The 21253-nt window shown below is 31.8% G+C and overlaps 1 protein-coding gene and 1 non-coding gene across 11 annotated transcripts in view; both read left to right on the top strand.

Moving 5' to 3' along the window:
- Positions 1-195: 195 nt before the first annotated feature.
- The window catches only part of LOC110997058 (cytospin-A), a 39698-nt gene continuing 18640 nt past the window's right edge, over positions 196-21253 (top strand). For 3 of the 10 annotated variants that reach the window (XR_006751304.1, XM_022265014.2, XM_045634637.1), the window contains exons 1-7: positions 5503-5771; positions 12190-12245; positions 12544-12716; positions 12982-13327; positions 19431-19791; positions 20281-20436; positions 20712-20897. Coding sequence is in view for 9 of the 10 variants with exons in the window: in XM_022265014.2 (XP_022120706.2) it covers positions 12202-12245; positions 12544-12716; positions 12982-13327; positions 19431-19791; positions 20281-20436; positions 20712-20897 (1266 nt within the window). In the remaining variant the exon portion in view is untranslated. Of the gene's footprint in view, positions 260-2106; positions 2171-5502; positions 5772-12189; positions 12246-12543; positions 12717-12981; positions 13328-13873; positions 13977-14004; positions 14028-19307; positions 19792-20280; positions 20437-20711; positions 20898-21253 lie in introns of those variants that run through there. The other 7 variants (XM_022265015.2, XM_045634639.1, XM_022265019.2 and 4 more) reach the window with 7 other exon arrangements.
- On the top strand, positions 12453-12524 carry Trnac-gca. The gene has a single exon. It is a non-coding gene; the product is annotated as a tRNA-Cys (tRNA).

Here is a 21253-nt window from a genome sequence, read left to right as displayed (position 1 = left end):
GGCGGGATGAATGCGGAAACTGCGTCACGGTGCGATTCCCTACCGGCATGAATGGCCAACCCGTCCCGCCGCGGCTAGCATCTGTCTCGAACAAACGTCGGGCGCCCACCCTCCTATTCCAACTTGCTAGGTTATAGTTTAGTGTGCCTTGCCGGCCGGTCGCTCAGTTACGCCACAATCGTAGTATGTGACACGTCTATTTAATAGTACATAATATTAGAAAAGTGATAGAAATTAGGATTGCAATAAAGTGGTTTTGGTGCGTTAATTGTAAATTATAAGCGGTGTTTCGTAATGTAATTACGCGGGAATTTTTTTTTGTCAGTGCGTGCGTTTGGTTATCGATCGGGCTGCACCGCAGTGCAACGGGCTACAATAAAATATTGTACAAGGGTTTTGTTTACATCATGATGTTCTCGTTGTTAAAAATACTTCCAATATTTCCTTAGTAATTATTATGGGATTAATATAGCACTGAATGTAAAACTGCATTAACTAGTATAGCCATACATAATCTAAATATAATATATTCCATTTATGTATGGCCGGATCCTAAATTTATTTTATTATTAAACATGTCCACAAGAAACCATTCTCCATGTTACGAAACAGGCTCTACCAGTTTTTTTATTTGCTATTGTAACGTATATCCAACAATTTGTTGATTATCTGTTGTCCATCATAATTCATGATCATTACTAGCTAGTTTTGTTGGACTTTTATTCATTTTGAATGATTATTTAGGTTTGATAATATTTATAAGTTGTTATAATAACGACCAATTTTATTTAAAATTAAAACATCTAAAAATCATAAATACTTAAATTACTTACAGATATTTCTGTATAACAAGCATTACCTACCTATTTAAATTCACATATATTTTTGAAGACTGTTATAACTATAGCAACGATTGCAAATTGAAACGATGTTTTGTCTTACATAAAAGATTAGACCAACTTACCCTCGACTTAATCACTATCAGAGTCGATTTAATATTCCGGTATTTGTGACGCAAAGAAACCTTATACAAGACTTTACAAAGATCTGAGAAATAATAGACGTTTCTAAGATTTAACTAGAATACTGAACAATGCGTTATTGTGCTTTTTGCTATTGTTAGGGAATGGAGCTCACCTGGACTCACAGGGCACTTGTCATTTTTAAAAGGACACTTATAACAGTTTTAGCACCAACTATTGTCAGGCAATTTAATGTTAGAGCAAGGAGCTGTTTTAAACAACTGAGACTATTATTGTACATGTGTTTTGTATTGTATTTAATTGTCCATAAATTAATCAATATTTGGTTCATTGAAAAATTCCAATAAGTTTTTATGCTTGCCGATTGAACAGTTGTATTTTCGTATTTTGCTCACTATATAGTGCTTGAAATATACCTATCAAGAGTAATGCGAACTTTTATTCGACGAACTAACAGTTTTCTAAAAAAAGTAAAAAATTCAGGCTCCGTTTAGCAACGGTAGTTTATTTTGTAGTGCTGAGCAACTGTAGGCAATCTTGTGAAAGTTTCGCGATGTAGTTGTTTTTCGCTTAGCTTCGCCCGATTTCCATTGTTGGCGCATATAACTTATTAGGGTGTCTCTATTTCTAGTTGTAGTGTTGTACAGTGGACTGTTATTTTGAAAAATCAGAGTTTTAGGTTAATTCCGAGAAGTATTGTATATGTAGTAGTTTGAAGTATGATAATAAAAAAATATTAATAACAATGAACAGCTAAATTGAGATTAAAATCTACATAATATGAATATATTACATTATTTGTATAAGTCTTTAAGTAAAAATACATTGTCACCCTAATCTTAGAAAACTTAACAGTGCGGTTGGTTCTATTGGCCTATAGTTAAGTAACAGCGATTTGTCGGTTCGATGCAGTTAATTGCAATATTTCCTTTATCGTAACCCTTCATAGTATCATATCAAAGAAAAAAGAACGTATTTATATTTATAATAATTTGTGCTATACGAGTTCGCTTATCAAATTAACAGCTCGTATGTGTATCGTAAATTATTAAATTTTCCTCTATCCATGTTAAACCCAAAACCACTTTAATATGTGAATTGTGACGGAAAATTGACGTAACAGTTTATGGTGAACGTGAAAAGAGACAAGTGTGTTATTGTGACCGAAGATATGTGGATTAAAATGGGTATGTATTTTGTATTATTACATTTGTTTTGTATTCATTAGAATAGTTAGTAGATTTTCTTCTCTCACTTTTTATTGTTTGGCCGTGTTCAACGGTTATAAAGAATTCAACAAAGATTTAAAAAAACAGAATTCACTTCTCGCATATTAATTTACACGATTACAAAAATATACCGACTACGTCAGATAATTCAAAATGTATTTATTTAGTACTCCTACAGCTAACATAAATTATATATAATTATAAACAAATATACTGAGAATATAGCCAAAGATGGAATACATGATACATTTAACAGCAAAAATGTTTAAAATTACAAAACAACAACAAACAAGCAAAAATTATTTAATACATTTGACTACGTGTTTATTGTGTTATTTCATTAAATGAAATCGACCTAAACACGTAAATTTCTTTTGGTGCCCGTTTTTTTGGAAAAGAGTTTGCCTACAAGTTTAGCACCAATGGATTATTTATGAGCTTCATTCGTATCGTCTATGGTCAATCACTTCCGCGCTTAATCCCTTGGCGTTGCGTCTAGTCTTTCTACATCTTCAACCGCATTTACCAATGAGAGTGCTCGGAGCTGAGTTTCTCGTATCTCTTCAACTTCGGTCGTTCCATAACGTTTTTTTTGCTAAACTTCATATAAAAAAATCATATTTTGGGTATCACTTTGATTTTATTTTTTTGGATATTTTTTCTGAGCGTTGGAGTGCTGTTCCATGCGGGGTTCAAGGATTATCCATTCTTTCTGGGACATCCTGTATAGACTACAATAATGTTAACGCATACATTAACGTGACGCTTTCTAAGTTGGGTAAATGAATTTGTTATTAAAATTAAAGTAAGTAAAAGGTTTAATAAAATTTTAAATTCTTTAATATTTATTTCCTATACATTTTTGTACTTATCGGAAAAAATATTAACTCTTTTTTAAAGATAATATTATATTAATAATAATAATAATAATAAAAGCCCTTTATTCGTTGACCATTTAGCTTCTAAATAAATCTTAAATGCTATTCTTATCAAACAGTAATATTCTTAAATCTAATTATATAGCGATATTATATTAATAGTTGATATTTAAAACATGGTTTGATTTCTGAATTCTATTTTATTTATCCAAAATCTTAAATAAGCATTTTTCCCTATCTCACTTTTATTATTGTCAGGTAACGCACATACAGAGCATGAAACATTTAACAGCAAAATTACTGTTTCGGTAATCAAATCCAGATATCTGATCTGTGTAAAACATCCCACGGAGATACCTATACAATAAGCGGTAATAAAGTACCGATTTCAATTTAAATCGTTAGCTAAACAGGACCCTAATTAGGCCAATGTCTGACCCGAAACGCCGACGCAACGCCTTTCCATACATTTGTGTTTTAATCGCACTTGCTTTCTGTTTACTATTAACCTTAATACTTAAGGTCTTATGTATTGAAGCGTTGAGGACGAACTGAAAACAGACACAATATACGAATAGGCTCTATAATAATTAAAATATTAAATTAAAAAAGAGATATTTATTTTTCGTAGAGGAATTTATTTCATTTCATGCTGTGTGTATAACTTAATAAGATACATTTTTGTAAGACGAAAAAGATAAGGAATTTAAAATGTTCATCGATGATTAAATTAAGAGTAAATTTTATAACTAAAGTCAATTAAATACCTACCTAAAACTAAATTAAAAATGGTATAACATCCATCTACTCAATTCCACACTGTAGTAAGGTACAGCAGTAGAGTTCTAAATTTAAAATAAAAGCGTTCCTTTTCCTGCTGTCTTGTAAAAATAGAATTGTCGTTTGATTTTTATATGCATTTATGGTAAATAACAATTTTGTCTTTGGAATACGCGAGCTTTGTAAAAGTTATTTAAATCACAAATACTGTATCTTTAAATTTCATTATTGATCATACAGTAATGGTATACTAAGAAACTGTTTGCTCGACTTGTTGTCCTCCTTGGTTCCAATTCGAAGCGGTACCTGTCTTCAATATTTGATAACCACCCACGTCTTGAATATTATTTGATTTATTCAATGACTAGTCTAACCACGTGACATCTGTGGCTGTTAATACAGCCAAATTCCGTAATCGGAATGCAATATTTTCGTTGATACTTCTAAAGTTCATTAATTAAAAAATTGTAAAAGCTTTTTGATATAACAATTGATTAATAAAAAATATTGACAAGATATTTAAGACAATCATCAAACAAAACTAACTTGAGATAGAAATACAATATAAACTTTTATTATTCTTATAGTGTTGGTTTAATATTTTTTATATGTTTAGATAATCTCTTCCTACGCGTTATATTGATTTAATACATTACCATACATTAGCGTTGTCACTGATATAGATATCATAACATCGTCAACAGAAAACAAAATTATAACTTCAAACACCTTAGTTGCAATATTCTTGACTATACTTTGACTGTAAAGGACTGGCTACATATATACGTTATAAGAGCATTTTTAAACAAAGAAATTTTACCCAGAATAACTAAAATATACGAACGTAGAAGTTTTTTTTTATTTTTACTATGTAGGTAAATACTGTAATTGTATTTTCTTAAACATTTTATACGTGTACCAAGTAATATAGAAAAAAAACTTGATTGTATCATTGCTACATACGAGGTGTTGCCTCGTGCAATCTAGTAAATTGCATAGAACGAGACGAGACGTAATTACAGTTTTGTGCAATGCATCCGCTCGCCTCGAAAGTCTACCGAGCTCCACTTGTTCCTAGACTATAAATAAAGAATAAATCTTTTGTACCTTTCCATGTAACTATCATAAATGGATGAACTAGCAAGGTCGGTGCAGGGTTAGTGACAGTTGTAATGAACAGAGGTGCCAAGGCGTCTGTGGGCGGCGTTGCGCAAACGCATTGTTATCCTGACAACTTCGGCTTTTGTTGCTTAATTCGATTCTGAGCTTTCTAAATAAAAAGATTCTACCACGTCTCTAGCGAACACTATCTGTTAAACTAAGCAGTCATATTTTATCTACTTTGCAATTGTTCAAATTCTCTGTCTGCAACCTTACTGTAAATATGTAATTTTAGTACCAACCTGAGAATTGTTTTATATAATAATCAATAGATTTTTGTATTTTTTAGACATTTCTCTGTTACAAAGCTCATGTCACTTTAATTGACTACATTGACATTTTGTTAAAATTATGTATTTTATTCAACATATGTTAAAGGCAAGAATAAAATTAATTACTTTTTACAACCGAAATAAACACCTTATCACGCCCACTTGTCGCAACGTATGGCATTCCTTCGCAAAAGTTAGCAGTGACAGGAGAAGCGCGCGAAAAGACACACGGTGGAATAATTCACGTGATTAAAAAATAAAATATTTCGATAGTTAGTAGATAGTGTACCTACCACTTATCAAAAGTTAGTCGAGCTGATAAGAGAGGCGAGGATATATTGAGGAAGTTTTAAAAGTTATTTCGTTTATAATTAAAAAATCTTGTGCTTGTGTATATTATAGTTATCGTGTAGTGAATTAGAAAATCAAGTTAGGTATCTAGTGAGTTAAAATTGGATTCCTATCAAGGTTAGTTTTTCAGGTTATTACACACGCTTACGTCTTATCACCTTATCAGTTGTTCAGAACCCTGAAAATTATTCAAGGCGAGCATTAGTTAACTAAAACACGAGCATTTTGAAGGTTTATAAATGAAATTTTCCTTACTGTTCTTAAAGACTTACTTACTAGTATATTATATAGGTTTTACTTACATAATATTTGTTTAAATAATATGAAGTATCTAGCTTATTAGCGTGATCAAGATTATACGAAAATGGAGGTAGAATCTCTAGTTCTAGCTTGTAGGCTACCACGAACCAGTTGTTTTTGACTATAGCCTGCATTATTATTACTTTTTCGAATTAAAACAATAATGTTCATAAAATTAGGAATAATCTAACATGTGCATATTTTCTTAGAATAATAGTTACTGGAATATTAAGTTTTATATATGAGAACACGATACCTTTTATGATACATGTAATGTAACGCTCGTTAACGAGTTTTGAGTCAAGTTTAACTTCTCATGTTACTTGGTTTAGAAATATGAAATTCATGAAGCGGTCGTTCGTTAAACATATATATATATATATATATATATATGTATACTAGCGGATCCGACAGACGTTGTCCTGTCTACACGTCTTTAATTTCAAAATTTCAATTTTTAATATGCCATTTTGATGAAAATTATTATTCAAATGTTATGACAATATCTAACGATCCAGCACATGGTCACACACGATATAACACAATGATAACAAAACTTTTTTTAAATTTCGGGACAGACTAAAATTAAAATTCGAATAATATTTAAAATTTGACACTGCGATGGTAGCGCCGTCTGTCGGATCCAATGTAAAACATTCCAAAATCAACAACAACTAATAAATTTTCAATTTATTGAAAATTAATTAAAAAAACATTGTCCAGCGGACAAAATTGTGAATCTAAACCATTCCCAGATCCCCTTGCACACACACAAAAAATTTCGTCTAAATCGGTCCAGTCGTTTAGGAGGAGTTCAGTCACAGACACACGCACACAAGAAATATATATATTAAGATATACATATGTATATAATTAATTGATTTATAGTGTAACTATACAAAAGTTCCACATAAGTCCATCGTTCCACAACTGAGGATTTTTTAAGGCACCTGATTCTCACCGTGTACCGATTCTTAAAACACCGCCAGCTCGCTTGCCAGCCTTCTGGCAGTGCGAGTGTCCATGGGCGGCGGTATTACTTAACATCAGGTGAGCCTCCTGAAAAAAGGCAGAAGGGTGACCATCAATATATAACAAGAAGTCTATTACAATATACAGTTGGTCTACAGTATGTCCAGGGACTTACACCGCACTTTGCTTGTTGGCCTGTCTCGATCGTTCTCAATCGCCTGTTTAGTCTTCCTATCTCTCTTTTCCATCTCATGGTTGTCGAGGTCACAAAGTATTATACAATTTATCCGTACTTTTCCGTGAATTACCGCCTGTTCTCTCACCATAGTACAAGTAAGCAGAATTTTAGAAACATTAAAGAAGGTTACTTTCGCTTTTATGTAAATATCTATAGTTTTTGCAAGTAATTTTTTTTATCTCTATTGTTTTGTATAAACTTTTATTTTTACTATTGTGAAATTGTTTTACTATTCATGTCTTGATAGATTTATTTGGAGGTCTATGTCGACAGACAACCTGACCAAAGCGGTTGAGAATAAATTATTATTTTCGCTATATAATAAGATTCAAGAATATTACTGATATATAAGAATAGCATTTAAGTTAAATGATCAGCGAATAAAGGGTTTTTATTATTATTATTATTAGATTTATTTTGATATCAGTCGTTGTTATAAAGTTTCTTAATTGACACATTAATCTCGTTCAATGACACAAATTCTATGTTGAGTCTATGTTGAAGTTACAGATGCAGCTGTGGTTATCTTATTACTTTTATAAAATGTCGCATTTATTATCTCGAATACGGAAATGATCGTGACAAAGGCGATAACCGAAACTTAATACTTAAATTCTTTAATATACAGAGAGGGAAATATCACAAGTAAAGCCTTTGTACCGTTTATTTATGTGCATTGAAATTGTAATAATACCTCTGTTCTTATTGCTTGTGATGTGTGAATTCGACTGTAATACATTTAAGTGTCAATCTCTTTAAGTTCCCGGAAGAGAGACTGCAAATGATCGTGTTTTATATAAATTAATTTATTTAGAGCCATGTAAAATTAACTTATTTCTTTGGAGAATAGAGAAAGCAAAAATGTCATGTTATGATAACCACTACGCTTTTTAGGTATTATATTATTATTATAGTATTTACGCGTGGTGTTCAATGAACTTTTACGACTTGAATCATTCTTAAATAATTATTCTTGTACATGTATAGTGTATACAAGTATCGCTGTAGATTAAGAAACACACATTGAAATGACGGAGCTTATCCCGGATGGTTTATTCTAATTTAAACCGCCGAGATACTAGTTAGAATTATTAATGAAAACTTGTAGTAATAAATGAATGCTAAAAGCCTGCGTGGGATGTAAGATCGCGGCCGATACCTATGTCATACTCAAATATATTTATGATCTGATATTGATATAAATTATGCATTTGACTGTTGCATGTTTTAGTTAAGTTATTTGCAAATATCTATATATAATCCGCTCCAGGAGCATAGTGAAGTATTTCTATGAAAAGTAGTGCAGTTTTGTGTACGTTGCATTTCTGTTACACTGGTTTTTTTCTTAACAAACTTAACCTGTCTTTGAACTCCAAACGTATATTATGTTTGCGAAAAACAAATGAATAAATAAAGACATAATTGAGAGAATCGTCATAATAAGAAGCTCGATAACAAATTGTGTGTTGTTAAGTTAAATATATGTTTAATCAAATAACATTTTTTTTAAATTGGTTTTAATAAATTTATACATAACGTTTGCTATTTTATTTTAACGTTACAAGAAAAAATTTTCATTCTAAACTGTTCTAGGAACAAATATAATCTTTGGGTAAAAAAGACAATATAATTAACAAGAATATTTACAGGAGAGTTTAGTTCCTTATATTTATACGTTTTAATACAAATCGATTTAGTTCAGATATAAATTAAACCTTGACATGCACCTTTCTCCTAACTTAATAGTAGACAGAAAAACAAATATCAAATTAATTACATACTAATTCAGTTTTTTATATTAAAGAAATAAAAATAATAAATAAATCAGTGGCGCTACAACCAGTTTAGGTCTTGGCCTCAGATTTCTTAATCTGTTTCATGATCATTTTTAAATCTAATAGGCAAGTAGGTGATCAGTCTCTAGTGCCTCACACACGTCGTCGAATTTTTGGGTCTAAGACATGTCGGTTTCCTCACGATGTTTTCCTTCACAGTTCGAGCAAATGTTAAATGCGCACATAGAAAGAAAATCCATTGGCACAGCCGGGGATCGAACCTACGATCTCCAACTGCTCGTTCTATATAAGCTCGCTCGCTATTTTAAATAAAACTCACTTTAAAATTACAACTTAGCCCCATTTCCTATCTAAATTTATTACTTAAACCGGATGCGAGTACTAAAGATAACTTGCTACTTTCATTCATAAATGAGCTAATGAAAGAAACCTAAATTTAAAAACAATATTTATAAAGTCTGAAATAGCTAAGCATTTTGTCGCATTTATTGATTAATAATGAGACAGGAGAGTGATAAAGACAAAACAACCTAGTTGTGCCTCTAGCCCTCTTTATGAATACGGAAATAGTGTACCAGACGCAAATTTTACAGACGGTTGACAATTCTAGTTGTCTATGTCTAGATTTCTTTGTATACGTATCTTATATATATATAATTGGAATCTCGGAATCGGCTTCAACGATTTTCATGAAATTTAGTATACGGGGGGTTTCGGGGGCGATAAATCAATCTAGCTAGGAATCATTTATAGAAAATGTCATTTTATTCGTGTTTTATCAACTTTAACATAGAATTGCTCGTTTAAAGATGTCAGTCAAATAAAAACTTAATTATGAATATAATTATCGAATAAAGATATTTTATTTATATTTCATCATTTTATTAGTGTGTTATTCGTACTTAAAAATAATTTCAAAAAAATGCAATTTATAGAAATAAAAAAAAATACCGAGCAAAGCTCGGTCTTCCAGGTACTAGATAATAATTAGTTAAACGTACCTACATGATATACCATATGTTGACTAGAAACCTAATATGAACGTTAATAAAGGAATGGGATTTGTAAAAGTAAATAGTAGTAGTATTTTGCGCGGGGGAAAGTTCGCTTTAAACTAAAAAGTAAAATCACGAAAGCGTAACCAAAAAAAATCCGTTCGTAATTATAATGTTTTATATGGATTTGTGTTACATCAACGTTAGAAGTAATATTATTTATGTTCTATTTCCTATAATCGTACTAGGCTTGTAAAAAGCTACTAAAAACTGAATTGAATCGCCTTTAAATTTGAATCTCGACTTAAAGCTTGGCCAGATTTTGCGCTGTGGAGGAAAGTTTTGAATCGGATGAACACGACATCGGCGCTTCCAATGACTGACTTCAAAGTAATTTAATATTGCGAAACTTTACGAAAATAGCCATGCCTATTGAGGTATAAGTGTAAAATAAATATAATTTGGTGATTGATATTAATATCTAGTTTTTTGTTGTAAGAATATTTGTATGGAAATTTTATGATATCACTTCAGGGTTCAACGTTTTGGTATTGGGGGTGTGCCGTGTAGGTGGGGTGTTTAGTGTGATTCGTAGGATGACGCGATGTGATTAACATTATATACTTCAAATTCTAATTTAATCATGCAAAGCGTGTTATTCTATATTGTTAGTTATGAGATTTAGGAATATAAGTTTAATTTTTTAATGTTTTTATGTAGAATAGTTGGTGTGGGAGTTATTTTGGAATTCTATCGTATTAGTAGTAACTGTTAAGATAGAAAAATGTAGTGAAATAAATAAATAAATAAATATTCTGTGGTCCTTATGAACAGGCATACGCGTGTATCGCTAGGTATATATTTCTGTACTTTGTATTATAACTTTGAGCGCCTTGGCACCTTACAACAAAAACCTCTTCAATATTGCACTCTTTTTATAAACAAACCCATTTATGGAGAATATTCGATAATTATTAAGTGAAAGGATTTAAAAATACAAATTTCACGGCTTTCCACATTTCTTATGGCCCTGTACAATGATTTCAAGAGCAGTTTCTTTGGGCACTTTCCTTTTTATGGCTTGTTGACACGCAACCTTAAGTCTAATTATTCACAGTATTTTCCGTGTGTAGATTCGTTTTTTTAATATAAATGTTAGTAATACGCTTGGGGTAAATCGTAAATCAAAATGAAAGAACAAATATACAAACTAATGTATTAAAGAATCGATTATTTTAATTTATCTATTCAACCATAATAGGTATACTTAGCCGTTCCTATATGAATAAAGCAGAATTATTTCGGTCGATACTGGAAAAAATATAGGTGGTATTAAAATAGCGGCAATTTATAAAGTTGCGCTTTCTAGAGTTGTAAACGGTAGGCCAGAGACATCAACATCATTTCGCCTTACTGAGCATACCTTAAAAGGCCGGCAACGCACTCGCGAGCCCTCTGGCATGGGCGGCGGTATCACTTAACATCAGGTGAACCTCCCGCCGTCCCGTGTTCTATAAAAATAATACCAATCTTGGAAAAGATATCAAAATCCCGTATATTTCTTATACGCGGAAATCTCCTAACTGAATTTAAGGATTGGAGGCTAATTTAAAATTGACCTCTCATAGAAAATTAAATTCTAATAGAGCTGCAAGATAATTAATTTTGTTTATGTTTTTGCTTCTGTGTGTCCTCTTTTCCTACTGGTATTTATGGACTACATAATATATATAATACAATATATTCTATCGATCTACCACAGACGCTACTTATAACTTTCATTAGTCTAAAAATATCCCTTTAATTTTTGACATGTTTAGTCGATGTTGACATGTATGTCTGGCGGACAATATTGAATTTGTAAAATCCAATTATCGCCAAGATAAGTTCTGGTAAACAGTATTTACAAACAGTATTCAGGTTAACTGTAACGTAATAAAATCATTGAAAGAAACCAATATGTGGACAGGAGTAAGACGAACTCGAGAGTACAAGTTTGTTGTGGTAAAAATATTTATTAAATTGATAAGTTTTAGATAAGATAAAAAAATATGGATTAATTATTGCAGTTTTAAACGATGCATCAGACCAAGTAGATTGTTTTTAAATCGGTGATATGAATTGTATGTGGAATAATGTAGGTTCTAAGAATCAAAAACTTTCGTTGATATTTTCTTTTACACCTTTAAAACTTTTTAGTACCTACTGACTCAAATAATATTCTACATTTTCAGATCGAAGAGGTTATGCAGCAAAGGGCGCCTGTGGTGCCAAATAATATAAAATTCCAGTAAGTTCTTATATGCTTTAATTAAATACGAATGTTATTACATGCTCTTGTGTGGTTATAAAATTATACAATAAATAACGTAATATATAATTAATTGTTTACAGCGCCATCTAGTTAAATTTGATGTAACCACCGTAAAACCCTACTACTCGTGTACAAATTACATAGCACTAGGTTGTGTATAATATTTTTATACTGCTGTGCAGTGGGGATATAGCTCAGTGGTAGAGCATTCGACTGCAGATCGAGAGGTCCCCGGTTCAAACCCGGGTGTCCCCTATGTCAATTTTTTTTCTAGGCAACCGCAAATTCCTCAGGCGACTCGAAGAGGTTTAGCAGCTAATTTCTTTAAAGCAACATTTAGTTCACGCAGCAAGGCAGTGCCTGCTGCATCTTCGTACACGGTTGAAGAAACTAGCAAAATAGGCAGCGCGGAGACCAAACCTGTTACTAGAAATCGCCCTAGGACAGGTGAATATTAATTTTATTTAGGAATTCATTTTTATTATAACTTGTTTGAAGTTTAACTTGTTTGTTCATTAGGTCTTTCCAATATCTTGAAATAAAAGGTAAAAAATAAAACTAATACATATACAAAGTATGTAGGTGCTTACTCATTTTATATATCCATACTGTGGTTTCTTCACATATGTGAAGATGATGTCTTTTGAGTAAATGTTAAAGATTTCAGTAAAATTTGAACGTTTCATTAAACTGAGTCTTCTTTTATTTTAAGCTCCCATCGATACAAAACTAAAGAGGCGAAGCGGTGAAAGACCTCAATTAGTATTACAACCTGACAAGACTTTAGACCCAGCAAGACCTGTACGGCACAAACCAGTAACCCCTGAACATATCCCGAAAACCCCCGACAAAAATGACTTGAAGTCCACAAATGTTGTTTTAAAGATAATTAAAAAAACACCGCAAAAACCGGCGCCAAAAGTACCTGACAGCATTTTGCCGCCATCTTTGAAGCCGAAGAATCAAGAAAAAACTCAACTGTCAAGGACGAAATATGTAAACAATAACAGCGTTTGGACCAACGCTAATGTCACAAAGGAGAGAAAATCACCTTTGAGGTAAGTTGAATTCTCGATATATCCAATTTTATTTTATAGTAAGTTCATATAGAACGGTATTGTGCTACTGATTATGGTATAAATCTACAGATAGTATATATACTGTAGTAGATATACTGTATACTTTATCAATCAGGGTCACCTTGATCTTGATTTAATATTATGAAACTAAAATGTAATACAATTTTATATTTCCCGCCGTCTTAGTCGTCAGTATTTAATAACATTAGATTATAAATGCTCAAATCAAGACTTAAGGTCCAATTTAAGTTGGCATGGGTCTATTGTCACTTAATACTAACTTGATTCATAGTTCACACACGTGACGCGGTTTTTTCAAATCCTATTCTATTCTTTGTCTCTTTTCCACACGCAGAATTATACGTACTGAAGTATAGTCCTCTTTTACTTATGGTCGGAATGTTTTCCTAATAGTTATAATGCACCAAAGTTAAGTTGGTACCATGAAGTAGACGTTATCAAAACTAAGGTAGGGTTTTGAATTTGGTTGCATTATTTAAAAAGAAATGCTCGACGGGTTCAAGCGAACAACTATCAAGTTTGCTTACTTCGGTTGGTCGCGGACGTGTCCGGTCGGGCCGGTGTTTTTAAACGAACTTTTATTTTTTAAACGAACTTTTTAAGTATGGTGTGTGTTGTGTGATTAGTTTTGTGTTTGTTGTATACGGTATTGTTGGATGTTGGTACAAAAAGTCACTTCAGAAGTGTAGCCCAGATGTGTTACAAATAAATTATGCCCAGTTCTTCGTTCGCTTTCTTGTAAGCGTTTGATTCCGAAGCAGCTGATATTTTGTTGTGAAAGTGATTCCATTACTGTATATTCCGTATATATATATATATTTATATTTTACTTTGTAAACTTAATTAAGTGTTAAACTAAAAAGAATATTATAATTATTAATTGCTATATTCCAAATCCATAAAAGGATATCTTTTAAGATAACGAACCAAATATTAGATAATTAATGATGTATTGAGGCATTTCAAGGACACTATAGTAAGCGTGTCATATACCGAGTATTTTTTTAAGACTTGTGCTAAATCTGTTGTCTAGGTCAAAGACATTATTGAATGTCTTAAAGTAACGATTTCTTTTAGGTTCACTGCACTATCATTTCTATTAGGGTTGGCTCGAGTGATTAAAAAAAAAAAGATAATTGGTAACAGTAGTACTGATGTAAATATGTAGGTACTTACCGTACATAACTTAAAGTGTACTTACTTTACGGTATGTTTATAATTTATACCTTTACTGGCTTTAAACGTGAACGATGAATAAAGTGTACAGATTCCTAGCACCTAGGTACATGTTGAGTGTATGTTGCAGTTAAAAAAAATTATAAGTAGGTTCCTTTCGTCACAGTACCGCTTGAAAATGGCACAAAAAATAGTAAGCCACGTTTAGTTTGAGACATCCTTGAGACATGACACAGATTAATGAACGTTCGACAACTATCATGAGGGACTCTTAAATTATTATTTATACATTGAGACGCGCCTATGTTTATTTTTTAAGTCCTGCAGAAAAACGTCCTTTTGTAAACCTTTACTGTTATCGTATTATTATATTTGTAATATCCCCTTTATTTTATTTTTGATTTGCTTATACGAAAGGAGTCTTTAGTCTCTTGGTCGTCTAACTGTACCTTAAAAGTACCTTAGTACAGATAATTAATATATCAATTCAAATTTTTAAACGATTTACAAGTTGATGACTGCGCTAATCCGAGAAAAAATTAAAAGTACACGTTTAATTCGATTAAACGGATTACATTGCATTTATATCATTAGCAGTCAGCACGATTGGAACTCGCTAGTCTCCAGACAGCATTGTGATACAGGCTGGAATCAAATTGTTATTGATCGAATAAAATACAGATTACGTAATGTTCAATAGAACAAAAGGGAGACCTTATATGCAACACACATGTACATAGCATATTCTCTTATTTCGTTGTAGTTCATAGTAGACTGAAATAAAATAAATCAAAACCTTCAGTTACTACTAGATGATGATCTTTACAGTTCCATTATATATTATATATATCAAATGAAAATATTAATTCATTTGATTGAAGAAGAAATTCTAAAGATCTATTATAAAAAAAACGCTTATCTGTATAATTTTATGACGTGTCTCTATCTATATATTGCCATATATTACAACATTTTCTAAGATTTTATTGCCGGATGGGACGTGATATTTAATAGGCTTGATAGCAAGCTGTGAATATAAAGGAGACGTTCATTTGTATGCTGAAAGACTGTCAGTTTCCGCATAACGTATACATGTTAGTATGATGCAGAAAACACCTAAAAAGTACAACGTCTATCGATCGAACGATATGTCTATAAATTATTACCTCGGCAACATAGTTGTGGACAAATCACGTACATAACAATAGTAAACATACAATTGACAACCATACATTGCTTTAGTCTTTGGTACACCGTTATGGTATCTACTAACGTTGATTACTATTGGATATAAAGGGTTTTATTAGTAGTCCACCTCTATGTATTTGCGATAATAATGTAATGAAACAATTATACTACCATTGATGTTCTATAAACTAGATACACGGTAAATAGGTGGTAAAGAATAATGTGTCATACTTTTGGTGACTAAGAAATATGCCGTAAAACAATAATATTATTGAAATATGTTTTTCACCAGAACATGTTACATGACTTTTGAATTTGGCAGAACCTTGTTACAATGGCGTTTCTGCGCACATCTGAACAAATACAGTCTATTCGTTATCGAATATAGCCTATTTGTTGGTGACGACGATAAACTCTTCGGCGTTCTTAATTTATTTTTAATTGGAGCTACATATGTGTGTGTGCGTGCTGGAATTGAATTGTTATTACATTATATGCGATTATAAATGTCAGCTCATATGCACTTTATACTTAATTCGTAAAATAAAAAAAATCGTACTCGCATCTTACATATTTTTTTACTAGTATTTATCATGACTTTTTAGATAATAACAACCATTTTGAAGACTATCTGTAGAATATTTAATAATTATTTTATAACACAGCGAACGCCTTTTACAAAAATATCATGTTACTTTCGCTAAGAGATTTTTGAAATTTTTTGTTCGCAACACAATAAAGAGTATTTTTGCGTCAATGTGTGTACAAGAAACCCACGCCGACGCATTTCCTCTCATTGTATTTGTGATGATTATCGTGAGAAATGTTTATCATAACTTTGCCAATTAAAAATTTTTGGAATACCTTGATATTAAAGCATTGTTTTAATCAAATCGTCTAAAGGGTGTGTAGGTTTAAAAATATATTCTAAATAAACAGTTTTTTTTTCTTTATCACAAGCGTCAGCCCTACGTATTGAACTCTGTATTTATCTATGCTCCATAGGTTTCATGGTCTTCATAAATGAGACTGATGTGTTCTAATAACCTTACCAAGACCCCACGAGCAAGGTATTTTATTTTCACTATCAAACATTTAATAAAACCGTTTATAGTGATCGCTTTATTAGCCAGCTGACATAAAAAGTAAGTGGCCTACTGAGCTACAGATTTATGTACGAAGGGATATAAAAAAAGTACCACCACGGTGTTACTGCGGCCATGACTGGTCATTCACCCGTGTAGGGTTAGCGTATTAGGTTTATTTGAAATTGATTAATAAATTATGTTTTTTAGATTCACCTGATTCGAACAATACCGCGCCAAAATTAGTTTCTACGTTATTTACTAAAGTTAATAAAGTTCACCATATCATATGTAATGCTATATCTACAGTAAAGCAAAAGTAAAAATTAAAAAAAAAGCAAAATTATACAATACAACCATAATTTCACTTCCAAATTTCAATATTACTAGTAATTATTTGATTTATAAGAATATTCATGATACAGCGGTTTTATTAAATTTTATTGCCATATATAAAAATATATTTTCAGATTAATTATTGCTGTTATTGTATGACAAAATAATATATTCTTCTACACTATTTTTATACGTGAATTATATTAGTATTCACTACACTACAAAGTGTTTAGTTACTCTAAACAAGTGGGATCTGTTTTGTCATTGCTACATTAAATTTATCATATTTCATGTAAAAATAGGAATTATCGTTTAAAATAGAGAAGTTACAACGATAAAGAATTAATCCTAAATAATAAAACTAGAGTATCAATTCCAAGAATCTGAGCCCATCAAAATTTAAATATTCATGGGCGAAGGGTGTGGTAATTCCCCTTTATTTGCGTGGGGGAGTGTCCGCACAGGATAGAGGATTGAGGCGAAATTGACGAACGGTGTCGTAATTGAAATTCAAATTTAGAACGATGATTGGCGCGTTTTTATTTTTACAAAACAAGATGTTTAAAAGTGGATGCAATTAGATTAAAAAAAACCTTTTGTTACGTTAAAATAATTGTTTTTCTCGAGTCAAATATGAATATAGTTCTAGTTGACTTCAGACTTAACTATACCCCATCGTAGATAGCATTTAGACAAAAGTCTTGCAAGCTTAAATGCTTTACTACTTTCTATTGCAGGTGATTATTTTCAAGTCTTACTCTTTGTTCACATTTAAATAAAATAACATAAGTAATAAAAAAAACCTTAAAATATAGGTACATTAATTACGATATAGACATTGAAATGATTTGTATTTTTCTGCGATATTAATATGTACCTATTTATATAAATAGATATATTTATTGTTTTAAGTAAGTTTCAAAATTAAAATGGTTGTAAATCGTGATTTGTTGGTACCGTAGGTAATGCGTAGTAGCAAAATTAGATGTAATGAGTCTAATACACAATTTTTGCCGAGTCAATATTTTAGAGTATATTATTATTTATATAACGCATAGAAAGGTGTTTTTAATAATATGAAGATATTAATAGATAGGTATTTATAAATTCTTTTGTTATTGTTATACCTTCTGACATGATCAGGCCGCGAGAAGCTGATAACATTGTAATCTCATATCTTATTTCTGATCAAACTGTCTGACATATTTAATCAATTGTTATGTAAATGTACGCAACTGTTTATGTGTATGAGTAAACGTTTCCTTGTAATGTATGTATAAGCCAGTATACAGTATTAAAAATTTATACTCTACATTTTAAATATAATAATGTGAAATAAGTTTAGATTTAATAATACATTCAGTATAGCAAGATATTATAAAGTTATAGAAGTTATAAAACATATGACCAATTAGGCTGCACTTTTTAACATTATTATTTATTAATTGTGCAATACAGACTTTCCTTGAATATATGTTTGATACAAGTTATGCTCGCAAATCCAAGCCATCATTTTTCACATCCAACTATTACATGATCAGCGAAACGAACAATTTATTGCAATAAACATGTATGTCTTCTTATTTGACCTTTTGGAATTAACAGTTAAAAATAACACAATAATAATCAATTAATCTATCTGGGATTAGAGATTTTATGTGAAAATAACAGTTAAAACAATCTACGGAACATTGCGGTTTTCACTTATCTATAAATAGTGAAATTCTCATTTTCCCCTTTTACGCATCGTTCATATTTAATTAATGCGTTTGAAACTATTAAATGTCACCAAGTAATAAGACGATATGTTACGAATATAGGTTTGTTTATTATTAAAATATTTGTAGTAATTTTAAATGTTATTTGTATTTCGTAATGAATCAGTCACATATTTAAGATTAATTACATCGTTTTATCCTTATAACACACTGGAAAATATGCTAAAATACACTCACACTTATGTATCAAATGAATACTGCTAAGGTACGCTTAACCAAATTGTGTCCTACAAAAAGGGTGTCTATATGATTCTTCTATTCTATTATTAAATTCTAAATTCAATACCTAAAATACATCTGTGGCTGTGTACTTTTACAACCAACAACAATCGGTATACGTCATACATTTGTCCTAATTTGTTGACTTATGTTTAGTGACCGCATCCAACAATACTTATTACTCAGATCACGAACAAAGTCTGACCGTTACGATACGCAAACGAATTCGAAAACGATGCAATAAATCAAAATGATGAAGTTCAAATCATTGTTCCGTAGAGGACCCAGTCAGGGGAAACAGGAGACCCTCAAGGGCGCTCCCTCTGTGTCCAGCCTCGACTCAAAACATCATAAGGTTGCCCCAGCCAGAGAAAAGACTCTTAAACTCTTTGGGTCGAAGGAGAAGCTAAATAAAGCGCACAAGAAGAAAGATTTGGGAAACAATAATGCTGTGCTAGAAGAAAGGGAAGATTTTGAGTATGACGATGGACAACGAGGTGATTATGGGAGCGCTGAAGAGTTTGGACTCGGATCCGTAGATGAGAGAGGATCTCAGGAGTGTATCAGCTTGCCGGTCAACTTGAATGAACACATGCCGGGCTTCCAGGACGTCGAACTGAGGCCGAGGGTCGCTTCCGAGGTACGCTTTGCTCCTTTTTGATAAATGAAAAAAAAACAGTATTCTCTAGGACCATTTAAGCTATCTGCCAATCCCAAAAAGCTGTAGATATGTTTTGGTTGATCAGTATTAGCGACCTATACAGATAATACATTTTGATTGTTTTGATCAGAAATCTTAATAAAATGCACCAATTGCTAATTAGTTTATTATTTAGGTGGCTTAAGACTTTTAACTCTTTTCTCTATGAACGAAGAAACTCGTACTAAATGAAGTAGTTAGTACTCTTTTAGCAATTGTTGTGCTAATATTGTTAGACTAGGGAAACAAAGTAATCAGGTTATTTATAATCAAACATTCAATCTCTTTTGGGGAGGGTGTAGACAATTGTTTCCCATACTCCCCATCTGTAGCTATTTCATCAAAATCTGTTTAATGGGTGAGAAAATAAAGAATATTTTCCATTAGTTTAAATTCTGGACTATCATTAAGACTTTTATACTGTTTCAGGCCTCGTTGACATCAGGATTACGTGAAATAGAGTCGCTGAGAAGGGAATTGGAAGAAAGTAGCATGGAAAGAATGGCGCTCCAGGCCCGGGTGGATGAGTTACTGGAGAAGGATGGGGAAGCGGAAAGGCTCAGGGCAGAGTTGGAAAGGATTAAGGTAAGCTTAAATACATATCTCTTTGAATTTACATAGATGATGATATGATATAGGTATATATAAATTATGCACGGCTTATGATAGCTGGCTTGTTATAATTGTTTGTTGACATTGATGACTTTTCGCTGATCTATTATTTCATAAAAATTTTAAATGTTGCCGTTAGTGCAATAGAAAAAAATAGAAATTTCAACTTCAATTTCTTGGTGATAATTATTTATTTTATATTTGTGTTCCTATAAAAAAATTGTTTATAATTTGGTAATAAATTACAGAACCAAGAAGCAGAACGCGAATCCGCATTGGAGCGGTTAGCGGACGAGAATGGCGCGTTACGCGCGCGTCTTCGTGGCGTCGCGCATTCGCCGCTCTCTGACAGCGAAAAACGTCAGTTACTGCTTGCCCCTGCGCCACGGCGGATGCACTCTTCTGCCCCTGCTTCTATTGCACTCGCTCATAATGTAAGATTTTTCTATAGTTGGTCAAACTGTTCTTTTTAATATAACTCTACTGACTTTGTCACACACTTGCTATGTTAGATAAGTTTTTGCCCCTATATTGTGAGGTGATGTATGTAGTGAACTATTTATTCGATTTTTTTTGTTTTTATTATAAGACAAACTAATAGCTTGCTATCATATGTCATGACATGCAAGAGTATTTTAGAGTTACAAAGTAGTGTAATTCCGCTGTGCGTGACAATTATAAATGCATAACATACAAGTAAGAACACACAATGTACAAGGAAGAATAATTGAAAAGTAACAAATAATGTAAACAAAACGTGATAAGAACTCAATCGAAATTAAATAATTAT

This window comes from Pieris rapae, chromosome 3 (genome assembly GCF_905147795.1).
Source record: "Pieris rapae chromosome 3, ilPieRapa1.1, whole genome shotgun sequence".
Taxonomy (NCBI): domain Eukaryota; kingdom Metazoa; phylum Arthropoda; class Insecta; order Lepidoptera; family Pieridae; genus Pieris; species Pieris rapae.
Note: the sequence above shows the minus strand (reverse complement) of the source record. Positions and strands in the feature narration are given on the sequence as shown.